The 12,419-nt window shown below is 43.4% G+C and overlaps 1 protein-coding gene and 1 pseudogene across 3 annotated transcripts in view; one reads left to right on the top strand and one right to left on the bottom strand.

Annotated features, from left to right (window-relative positions):
- The window catches only part of PTGIS (prostaglandin I2 synthase), a 67,067-nt gene extending 54,854 nt beyond the window's left edge, over positions 1 to 12,213 (bottom strand). Inside the window, exons 1-2 of one of the 3 annotated variants that reach the window (XM_072633590.1) lie at positions 12,167 to 12,213; positions 2,382 to 2,505 (exon numbers count right to left, since the gene is read on the bottom strand). In XM_072633590.1, the coding sequence (XP_072489691.1) occupies positions 2,382 to 2,505; positions 12,167 to 12,198 (156 nt within the window). In that variant the 5' untranslated portion in view covers positions 12,199 to 12,213. Of the gene's footprint in view, positions 1 to 2,381; positions 2,506 to 11,109; positions 11,213 to 11,814; positions 11,988 to 12,166 lie in introns of those variants that run through there. The other 2 variants (XM_072633587.1, XM_072633588.1) reach the window with 2 other exon arrangements.
- On the top strand, positions 7,960 to 8,375 carry LOC140520007 (ADP-ribosylation factor 1 pseudogene; annotated as a pseudogene).
- Positions 12,214 to 12,419: the final 206 nt, after the last annotated feature.

The raw sequence follows: 12,419 nt of genomic DNA, 5'->3' as shown, positions 1-12,419 counted from the left end.
GTGTCTGAGGCCAGATTTGAACTCAGGAAGATGAGTCTTCCTGACTCCAGGCCAGCACTCTGCCCACTGTCACTGTGTCACCCATAGTCTCATGATACATTACTCCCTTCATGCATTCTATGCTCCAGTCATACTAGTCTTCTTACTGCTCTTCATACTCAACTCCCCACCTCCCATCTCAGTGCCTGTGCAGTGGCTATGTGACCCCATGCCTGGAATGCCCTCCATCCTCATTTTCCCATTTTAGAGTCCCGGTTTCCTCCAAAGCTCAGCTCAAGCCCCACCTTCCTCAGGAGACTTTTCTTGATTACTGCAGCTACCAGTCTCCTTCAGAACATTACACTGTACTTATTTTGTGTATATTTATTTTGACACGTTATTTCTCCTGATAGAATGTAAATACAGTCTACTTCTCTTTGGTCTTTGTATCCCAGTGCCTAACACAGTGTTTGGTACCATGGGAGACATTTAATAAATGCTTGTTGATTGCTTGATCTCATGGTGAGATCTTAGCTAACCTACTCTCCCTCTCTAGCTTTAGTTTTCTCACTAATAAAATGGAGGGGAGACTACTTGAACCCTTGAGGTTCTTTTCAGCTTTCACATTCTATGATTCTATGTAAGAAAGGCTTATACCATGACCTCCTAAAGTCAGGTGAAAGTCAGAGGAGAATTCCTGGGATTGGAGGTATCACAGACATTGACTAGCAGTGTGATCCCTGGGTAAATTATTTAACGCTTTTGAGCCTAAATTTCCTCATCTGTAAAATTGGGGAGGTTGGACTTGACCTCAAGGGTCCCTTCCAGCTCCAAAACAATGATCATACAGGCCTACAGAGCAGGGCAGCAGAGTTCTGAACAGCTGCTTGGCATCAGTGATAACAAGCTGCTGGTAACACGAGTGGGATGAAATGACCTTTTCCACATCTCACAGAAAAATAGATTTGGAAAAGTCTTTTAGTTCAACTTCCACCAGGGGCAAGAATCCTTTCTACAGAATTCGGTTTTCACTTGAATACCTCCTATGATGAAGATCCTACTCTCTTTCACAATCCAACCCAATTCTGAACCTCCTAGATTCCTTGTTCCCTCCCCTTGGCTTTCATGATGCTAAGAAGGAATAAAAAAGATCTATACCTAACTTCTTGGGCAGGTATATTTTGGTGGCAAAGAAGGGTTGCAAGAAGAATGGAAGAAAGGTCATGAAAGCCCTGTGGTGGAAATAAGTTATCCACTCGAAAATATTGATTTGAAAAGCCTTGGTTAAGGACTCTACACATACTGAATAATGAACAACCAGAGTGGTCATATGAAAGGGCCCTTGTGAACTAAACTGGTTTGCAGTGGCTGGGTCCTTGGCTAATTATAACAATAATGCCCTAGATTTGTGCAACACCTTAGAATATACCAAGCTCTTTTATAGTCACCATCTTCACAACAGCCCAATAAGAGGACAGGGACGGGACCATGTGACAAATGAGTAAATTGAGGGTCAGAGAAGTGATGTAGCCCCTGCCATTCTGCATCTGTGGCAGAGACTGACAACACCCCAAGTCTTATTGATGAGGACTGGAAAGATACAGGAAACCCAAGAATGGAGTTCCCTTCATGAGCTGTCCAGAAAGAATTCATAAACTCAAGCATTCTTGAGGTCAAGGTGGTAAAGATTTATTACACTTTTCAGCAGGCAAGAGTTCTTAGGGAACCTGCAACCTTAGAGAGGTACAGTTAAAGTTTATGTATTATATTCTATAGTATAACATGTGCCAAATACGCTAACTAGGTGATACAGGGCAGGATTAGGGAGTGGTTAGTTCTTAAAGGAACATGCACGTTTACTATCTACTGCACAGGCATTTTACCCAGAGTTCATCAGGAAATAGCCCAAGGAGGGGAGGGTCTACATGGAGGTGTGGTTTTAGGCCTGAAATGTCACTAAGTCAACTAACAGTCAGGGCTGACTGAGAAATACCCAAGCTGCTCCCATCAATGTCTCGCTAGACAAGATGTGAGTATATGTATGTCTAAGTCTAGGGTGCATATGATTGGTCAGTGAGTAGTACATATCTTTATGACCCAGTACACAGCCAGTTCAGCTAGTACACAGCTGGTTCAAACTAATGAATTCTATAGGTACAGCTAGCTACTGTGTCAAGAAGACAGATCTAGGGCAAGTTATCCTTGGGCTGGGGAGAAACTGCCTGGGATAGTGTTTTGAGGCTAGGGAAAAATGTAGTTTTTAGAGAAATACGTGATTTTAGAATTGGGGCCCAAGCACATTATGACTCACCATGCTTCAAAGGAAGCAGTACTATGTGAGGAGTCCTGAGGATACCAGGCAGGAAGACCCAGGTACCCACCCTTCCCAAAAGCACACTCACAGTAAAGATGTCCCCGTGCTTCTTCTCCATCCTGGAGAGGAATCCAGCTGCATCTTTGCCAAACTCTGAGGCATGGCCCAGCCAGGGAATGAGGCCTGGATCCAGAGGGGGCTCCCCAGGTCTCCTGGAAAACCCAGAATATAATAAACACCCAGTGAGAGGTGAAAGACAGTGAGACAGCTCCACAAACATTTATTAAGGGCCTATTGGAGCAAGGCACTGGAAATATCAAAATAGTAAATGACACAGTTCTTGCTTATAGTCTAAAGTAGGCACCATGGTAGAATGATGTGTTCAAATTCCAGTTACGCAACTTGTTACCTGTGTGACCTTAAACAAGTCACTTTGCCTTTCCCAGTCTTAGTTTCCTCAACTGCAAAATAACAAGGTTAGAGTAGAGCTTTAAGGTCTGAATCCTATGATCCTGACAGAATCCTGGGAAGGGGGAGGGTATAAGATTTTGGAGCCAGAATGCAAACAGAGTAAGCCAATCAAAACAATGTCCTAAATTTAGCAGAGAGAAAGGGGTTATGACCCCAAGACCACCTTCTATAGGCAATGGTGGGGACAGGGTTTGCTGTGTGGGAAGATGAGGGAAGCTCATCTGGTGTGTGATTGCTGGGACAAGGACAGTAACTTCCTATATTAATAAATTCTTGTGAACTAGATGCTTGTCTTTACAGTGATGAAGGCTTAGATATGCTTTCAGTGTGCTGTAGGCCAAAGTCCTAGTCACTCTACCTTAGTTATGGCTCTGTATGACATGCACATAAATAAGCATGATATGAAGTTGAATGTGATGAAGGCAAAGGAGACATCCGGACAAAATACTAGGAGAAATGTGAGAGGAAAGAAATTATTTTCACATGGAAGGGAGTTGGCAGTAGAGAGGGTTTCATGAAGGAGATGGCATCCCAACTGTTTTGGATCTTGAAACAAGGAACTTCAATAGACAGAGATGAGGGGAGAGAAGTCTGGGAGACGATGTTTGCAATAGGACAGAGGTCAGCAGATTGTGAACAAGGGATGCAGTGAGTGAGGGAGAGAAGTACAAAAAAATGCTGAACAGGCAGGTTAGAAGCAGATTGTGAAGGACCTTGAATATCAGTCAGTTTAGATTCTATATTCTATTTATATTCTATTCAATAGGCACTGGGGAGCCAGTGAAGATTTTTGAGCACAGGAGTAGCATAACCATAGCCATACATTGGAAAGGTATCATTAGCGTGAAGGATGTAATGAAGACAATAGATTAGAAGCAGGAAAAACCTGCCATACTATATACTGCTATGCCATGCTATGCTATGCTATGCTATACTACACTATATGCTTCCAAGGTGTATAGTACAGTATAGTACAGTATATCACAAGATCAGCTGATAGAATTGATGTTATCTACAGTCTCCTCCTCACCAGGAGGGTGCTAGTAAATGTTTAACAATTGGCTCTCTAGAAAAAATAAATACACAACACACTTTCAACTTTAATCTGCATCATTAACATTTTCCCCATCACTCTCTTAAGTTTAGACTATCAACAAAACAACAAATTAACTCCCAATTTGCAGCATTTGCCAATTTCCAAGAATTGGAAATTTAACAATCAGCTCTTGGGAACCTGTGTGAGCTAGTTCCAGCATGCATCTACTTTCAATTCACTATTCTATGAGTCTGTGAATCACATGACTCTGTGAGTCATATCATAAAGGTAGCATGGAGTAGTGAATAGAGAGCTAGCCTCAAAGCTAAGAAGGGCTGAGTTCAAGTCCTGCTACTATCAATTCTGTTCATTACAATTACTGTGTAACCCTGAGCAATTCATTTAACCTTTTGGTTTTCTAGGCATCTCTGTATTGGTGGAAGGAGTTTTATCACGTAGGAGTTCGCTATACCAAAGAAATCATAGGTCTGTCCTCTTAGCCTAAGAGCCCCAAGAGATCAAAGTTTAAAAAAAAAAAAAAAGATGTGAATTTGGAGGGGTCAGAAAATACTTCCTAGAGAAACCAGAATTTGAACTTGGCCTTGAAGGATGGATAGAATTTCAATAACTTCCAACACCTTGTATAATACACATCATAGCCAAGTGAACCCCAAAGTAGAGCTGTCCCAGCAGGGGAGGTGTGGACATGGTGAGACAGCAATCATCTTTCCACTCCCTGTTCCTCACACCCTGGCCCATCCCAAAACTACAAAGACAGGATTAAAGCCAAAGTTTGAGTCTCCATAGACTCCTGTGCCAGGGGATGGTATGAATACTGGCAGTCTTGAAGTGGAGAGGCAGGAAAATAACAAAGCATATTCTGCCTTCATCTGCAAGCTTCCAGTCATCTACGATGGATACAGCAAATTGGTGATGACTAATGGGAACTGGTGAAGATGCTTTGGAGCAAGACCGACAGGTTCTGTAATTGTGATTCAACCAGGGCCAGAATGTGAATCACTCCATTTACTTCTGAAAATCACAGAGCATTCATGACATAGGATGACAGTAGAAGGCACTTTAAAACACAGAACATAGAATGTTAGGGCTGAGAAAGACCTTAGAAGATGGAATGTAGAATGTCAGCGCTGGGAGGGACCTTAGAAGTTGGAACATAAAATATTGCCCCTGAAAAGGCCCTTAGAACCTAAAACATAGGGTTAAAAGGACATTAGAACATAAAACATAAAACATTAAAACTGGAACCAAAATGAATGTCTATCAATTGGGGAGTGGTGGAACAAATTGTGCTACAGGAAGAAATGGAATCCTGTAGTGCTATATGTCTTCTACATGGGGAAAAACTAAGTGGATAAAGAAAGTCTAAGGCCCAGATCAAAATAGTATTGAATGTGTAGCCCAAAGACTTGGTCCTTCAGGAAGTACAGGTATGGATGCTTCAAAAAGACAATGAGATGGGCTCAGGGTTGAACAGGAAGAGAAGAGTGGATTTGATCTCAGGATCTTGGAACTAGAAGAAACTTAAGAAGCCATCAATTCCAACCCCCTCATTATCAGTCGGAGAAAACTGAGGCCCAAGGATATAAAATGAATTGCTCAAGGTCACTCAATAAGTGTCAGGGGTACAGTATGATCCCAGGCCCTCTGATTCCATAGTCAGGGCTCTTTCCTCTGTCCCACATTGGATTGCATTTGAAAAATTAAGCAATGCTTTTAATGATAGTCTCCCCCCTCCAAGCTTCTCCCTGAAACAAAGGTCCATCCTTTTAAAAATATAAATATTCTTCCAATGTTATTATGTTGCTGTTTAGTCATGAACTACCACAATTTGTGAAGAATTTAAGCTGAAGGTCACCCAAAAGGCAATGGGGAGGTTCGTGGTCAGTGTAAGCTGACTGTAATACATTACCAAGAAAGAATTGCATAGGAGAAAAGGTATCAGAGAAACAACAGCAAAGGATGTCATTAAAGAAGTATGTCTGGAAAAAGAGATGGGCCAGTCACTTGGCAAGAACAACTCAATGGAGAGTACATATATTCTACTGAGATCCACACTGAGATGTCATAAGAATGAGAGGAAGGTCCCTAGTAAAAAAAAAGGGAAGAATTTACAGGAGGTTATGGATGAGAGTCACACAGGATGACGTGTATCACTGAAGGGAGCACCCCCATCCATGACATCACAGATCTGTTGAAGTATTACAAAAGAAACGACGAGTATAAGGAATACAGGTGTGTAAGAACTAATAACACAAAGCAAAGAAAGTGGAACAGGAAAATAACATCCGTAACGACTAATAGAGATGAAGATGCAGAATGAAATAATCAGAAATCCAATTAGATGCAATGATCTTATGACCAATCCTATTTCCAGAGACCTAACAATGAAATACATTTTTCTCCTCTTTGTAGAGATGTGGTAGGCAATGGGTATAGGATGTTGTGTTCAATTAGACACAATTATTTGGTTTTATTTTATTGTTTCTGTTTGTCATTTTAAAAAAAGGATTCTCTTTGGTATAAAAAAACACACACTAAATGAAACTTTTTTAAAGAAAAGAGGAAAAATACCCAAAATTCTAGATTTGAAATGTCTTTACGACATGGAACACAGACTGTCTGACCAGGAATGAAACTTAGAACACAGAATACATAATGTTAGGGCTAAAATAAAACTTGAAGATCACCAGTCTAATTCCCTCATTTTACAATGGGGAAATTGAGGCCCAGAGAGGGGAAAGGATATATTGCTCTTGAACAGTTGGAGTTGCTTACCCTATACCTGGCTTTTGAAAGCCATGTTTTCATGGAACCATAAGCTAGGAATGCCTTAGAATTTACACCATAATATATCTGTGCTGAAAGGAAACTTAGAACATAAAATGTCATTGATCTTAGAACGGAGAAGATGACTTATAGAGACTACCTAGACCAAACTAGCTGCTAGATAGTGCAGTGGATAGAGGGCTGCATCTGGAGTCAGAAAGACTTATCTTCCTGAGTTCAAATTTGGCCTGACACTTACTAGCTATGTGACCTTGGGCGAGTCACTTAACCCTGTTTGCCTCTGTTTCCTCATCTGTAAAATGAGCTGGAGAAGGATATGGCAAACCGCTATCTTTGCCAAGAAAACCCCAAAAGGGGTCACCAAGAGTCAGACACAATTGAAAAATGACTGAACAAGTCTAAACTCTTAATTTTACAGATGAGGAAACTAAGACCCAGAGAAGAAAAATAATTTGCTGAGGGTCATACAAGAAGTTACAGGCAAAGTCAGGACTGGAAGACAACAGTTCTCTTATAGTTTGTTTGAGGACTCATCTGGTGAAGTGTAAAAGTGTCTTTTGTTTATTCCCCCACTCAACACAGCTCAGAAAGCAACTTTAACATCATCCTATCTGGTTGGCATGTACAGTGTTAACTTCTTCTTTGGCATAGGTTGGCTTTTAGGAGAGCTAGAAACCGAGACAAGGTATTATTTCTGACTGAGACTATTTCCTATTTCTAAAAAAAAGTGGAAAATGCAACCCAAACTCCAGGGCTAACTTATTGACAAAGGCAGGAAGTAGTGCCAGCAGTGGGTAAATCCAAACTATTAGCTTAAGCTCCAACCTTGGGAGGAAGGGGCCCCCACCCCCTGCCATCTTGAAAGCTCCAGCCCAGGCCTCTGACACATCTGGGCAGTGAACTCAGTTTCCAGGCCTGGGTGTGGTGAGTGGTGAAAGCCAAATCTATTTTAGGGCCTGTGGTTTGTGGTTGGTCTGTCACTTTCCCTTACTTGCTTGGGAATCAAGAAGCAAATCCCTAGATCCGGGAAGATAATCTCTGCTCCCCAAGCAGGGAAAAAGGAGTCAAAAAAGGAGAATTGTCCTCAACTTGGCCTCACCCACTTCCTTCAACCATTTGTTAGACTTAAAAGGGCCCTTACAGATCTTCCAGTCCAGCTTCTCTCAACTTACAGATAGGGAAACTGAAGCCCAAACAAGTGAATGGACTTGCCCAAGGTTACAGAGCAAGTCAGTAGAAGAACCAGGATTCAAACTCAGGTCTCCCAATTCTGGTCCAAGATGTTTTCCATGGTAAGGACATGGGAAGCCCAAGGGTTCTTCTGCCAATATTCACATATCACTCTTGGAACATGGGGAATATATTTGCTAACCTCTTCAAAGGGCTCTCTGGAAGAAAAGGAAATGTAGATTCTAATGGCTGGTCCCGATGATGCAAGAAAGACAACTCTTTTGTACAAACTGAAGCTGGATGAAATAGTAGTACCATAGGCTTCAACATAGAAACCATAGAATCCAAAAACATTAGCTTCATGGTGTGGGATGTAGGCAGCCAGAATAAGATCAAACCCTTATGGCATCGTTACTTCCAGAACACACAAGGACTGATTTCTGTGACTGACAGTAATGACAGAGAGTTTGTGCCTGTATTTGTGCTCACATGGATACTTATTAGGGAAAAAAAGCTTTGAGGCTTTGATTTAGAGCAGGTCGCACACTGAGAGCATTAGATCTTCAATCATAAACAGTTTATAACTAGACTTTTCTGCAATTCAAGTCAGGCTCTGATTAGTTCTCCATCACTCTTGAATAACTCTTAGGAAGAACACAGTGATAGCTGGTTATAAACATAGAGAAGAGCCTTCTGACATATTTGGACAACAAAAAGCAGCCTTTTAATTTTGGTCAAGTGTGTGGTGTTTCTGTTTGAAACCTCTCCACAAGTAAGCACAGCCTACATTAACCCCAAAGCTTGGCTGGAGATATTTCAAAAACATAGTCAAAAACACCAGGCATTTCTCTATGATGTCTCAGTATCGAAAGAAAATAAATTGAGGATGAGAGCTTGGAGAGTCATTCCATTCTAGAAGTATTTGATCCCGTTTTGGAACAATTTCCCAACTGTATATGTGTAAAATGTCCTTAATTACCCCTCATTACTACCAAGGTCAGATTTACCATCTGAAAAAAAAAGATCTTTACTCTGTTTTGTATTTTGATAAACACTGAAGAAGCTGGAGCTATTAAACTTTATCTTGGGAAAAACTCAAAGCTGATTTGTTTGGTGTTGTGGACACGCTTACTACTTTCAATTCACAATTACTAACTGACTGTTTTGTATACTTGTTTTCAGTTTTCATTTCATCAAACAAACACTGTAATTCAAACTGTTAGCATAAAAATCTCTGACCTATTAAAAAAACGCTTTCCCCAACACTCCCTGATGTGAATCCCCTGCATTTTGTGGGTTTTAGGGTATAGTCCCCTCAATGTGCCATCCTTGTGACTCTGGTTACACTATCTTTTGTGTAGAATATCCCCTCTCTTTTAACTTTTGCTTACTCATCTTGACTCAGGGCTTAATTCAATCCCACCACCACTAGGAAGCCTTCCCAGATTCCCTTCAACCCTAGAGATTACTAGTGCCTCTGACTGCTTCACTTAACATAAATTTGGCCCAGGATTGTCAGTATCAAGTCTGTTTATCTTGAATTTGCCCTCACCCCTCCCACCCCGCCTCCACCCCCTGCCCCTTGATTGTGCACTCAATAAAGGCAGGGATTTTGTGTGTCATATTTCTCCTTGCATACCCACCCCTCCAGGGCAGAACACAAAGCTGGGCAGAGCAGAGATTCTGTGAATAATAACAATAATAACTCACATTTATAACTCAAGTTTGAAGAGTACTTTACATACACAATCTCACTGGAACCTCGGTATGGCAACCCTATGAAATAGGTGCTAAAACTAATCCACTTTACAAAAGATAAAACTGAGGGTCAGGGAGGTTCAGTGCCTTGTCCTGGGTCACACAGCTAGTAAGTGCCTTCGGTAGGATTTAAACCCACACCCCAGGTCCAGAACTCTATCCATGATGCCACGCTGACTCCTGTATTGTGGGATAGAAAAACAAAAAACAAAACCCAAAGAACTGCCTATTTTTAAGACTCATCGATAATCTGAATCTCTTCAGCTAAAACACAGTGGACTCAGCGTCCAAAGAACTCTGTTGGAATATCAACCCTGCCACCCTACCTAGGGCAAGTAACTTGGGCCTCAGTTTCCTTATCTGTAAAATGATGTTTATCATACTGGCACTACCTACTTCCCATGACTTACGAGAAGAGCACTTTGTAAGCTATACCATGTTATTGAAATGTGAATTATTATTATCAGAACAGAAGTTTTAGAGAAAAAGATCCGGACGTACACAATTAGCTCTCAATTTCCCATGCTAAGAACACTAAAGATGTACATAACTTAAAACCGGAAAATACGCAAAAATATGTTTCAAACCAAATAGAAATAAAACTTGTCACTAGTACACCTTCTCAGTTCTGTTTCCCATAAGCTAATATTGGATGGAGGTGGGGAATCTGCAGCCTCGAGGCCACATGTGGCCCTCTAGTTCCTCACATGTGAAGTGTGGATTCAGTCAAAGGGATGCACTCAAGGACCTAGAGGGCCACATGTGGCCTCAAGGTCGCAGGTTCCTCACCCCTGATTTATACTCTCCCAAATAATAGTGGAAAGGGCTCCCCAGGAATGAGTTGGGTTGCAGGAGGAGTTTACATTTTACCACTGAAAAATATATCAACAGATAACAAGGGCTAGCTTGTTTGTTAATGGGAACATGGGTAACAATGGGGTGTGACTGGACCACAGGAAAATGAGGCATTCAGGAGGGTAAAACAGGTGTGCCATGCTGCATCTTTTAAAAGAGATGTGGGTCCCTGACACATCCCCAGACAGATTTTGGCCAACCCAGCAGGCACCTTTGAAAATCTGGAATAAAAAGTCTGTTGAATTGCTGAACCCAAGTAGGAGAAGAGGACGCATAGGAAAGTTACAGGTTCAATAACCTCTTTCAGAGATCGTAGGAAAGTACAGTTAGAGCTGGAAGGAACCATAGAAGTCATATAGTCCAAACTCATTTTTTTTTTAACAGATGGGAATACTGATTGTCATGTTTGGAGGAACCACAAATAGAACACAGGGAGGTCAAAGCTGGAAGGGACCTGTCAGGGATGGAGGGAGCCTTAGGGAGCATTTAGGTCAGCCCTTTCATTCTATAAATGAATAAACCGAGGCTTCTAGAGAAGGTAAGGGACTTGCTCCAAGCAACCTAAGTGACAGAACCAGGCATAGAACCTAGATCTCCTGGCTCCTGGTCTCTGGTTCTCCGCATTATGGTTTTCCGAGGCCTGGTGTCCCAGTCCCAGCAGGTTCCTGCTCCGGCATGACCTGGCAGCCCCTGAAATGTCTATCCATTCCTGACCTACCTGAAGACGCTGTGCTCTGCCTGAGAAGCCAAGAAATGAAGTTTCATATTTTCTTTCTATTTGGAGCTCCCCAAGCTTTTGTAACTCCCAAGGAATCTTTGATTGACAGACCAGCAGGGGATCTTGGAGACTATTTAGCTTTCCCCTCCCTTCTTCCTCCCTCCCCTCCCCCCTTATATTACAGACGAGGAAACTTGAGTCCTTCCTACAAAGTGTTCTCCAAAGACCAAAGTCAAACAGGCATTAAGTAAGAAAACAGAATTCGAGGCCAAGTCCCCCCCACTCTCATCCGGGGCCCTCTACGCTTCACCAGGCGTCTCCAGGAGTCTCCCTAAAGGCTGCTGGCGTGGGGATGGGGGTTCTCCAACCATGGTCTCCTTTCCTTGGGGAGCATGGGTCCCCTTTCCTAGGGATACAGGGTTCCCCGAGGGCCACGCTCTTAGTCACTATCCCCCTCCCCGTACTAAAAGGCTGACCTCCCCATTCAGGGAACTCTGAGCATCTTCCTCTAGGGGACGATCTTGGCTTCGGTGCCGGGGTATCCCACATCAGACTTGGTTTCCCGGGGTCCCGGGCTCCGTGGTGCAGAACGGGAAGCTCTCGGGAGGAGTGAGGGTGTCGGGGAGTTGGGGGGGGTGGGAAGGGGGAAGCAGTTGGGACAGGGGTGAGGGAATGAGGCTGTACGTCTTTGGGTCTGCCACTCACCGCATTCGCCGGCGGGACAGGAGCAGAAGCAGAAGTAGCGCGGCCAGCAGCGCGGCCAGCAAGAACCACGGCATGGCTGGGGCTGGACGAAGGCAGAGCGCCTGGCGGCAGGTGAGAGCTCGGGCTGCGGCCGCCCGGAGCCTCTTAATGCCCGCTCCTGGCTCCGGACCCTCCCCTCTCCCCCCAAGCTGGGCGGCCGGCCCGCGCCATGCACCGCCCCCTCCCCGCCCCAAGGAGGTGCGTGCGAGGGGCCCGGGACGCCAGGGTTTCCTTCCCGAGAGGGGCCCCAACCCCTAGCCCACTGGGAGGGGCTGGACAATCCAGCCCAATTCCACCAACACTTATTAAGTACCTACGGTGTTCCGGGTTCGATGCTTGCGGCATTACACAAAGAGGCACCACAGTCCCTGCCTTCAAAGAGCTTACTAATAGCTTTAAAACCACCTATGCCTCAATTTCCTCATTTCCAAAACAGGCTTTTGAGAGGATCCTTGAAGGAAAGGGCAGGATTTGGGGGTGGGACTTTTGGGAGACTTCCATTCTCATCCCATTTCCACCCGCAGCAGTTTCCAGGTTTACCATGGTCTTCCATCTCCAAGTAGAAG

The sequence above is a fragment of the Notamacropus eugenii genome, chromosome 1, assembly GCF_028372415.1.
Source record: "Notamacropus eugenii isolate mMacEug1 chromosome 1, mMacEug1.pri_v2, whole genome shotgun sequence".
Taxonomy (NCBI): Eukaryota; Metazoa; Chordata; class Mammalia; order Diprotodontia; family Macropodidae; genus Notamacropus; species Notamacropus eugenii.
The sequence above is the reverse complement of the archived record's forward strand: the minus strand, read 5'-3'. Positions and strand labels throughout refer to the sequence as shown.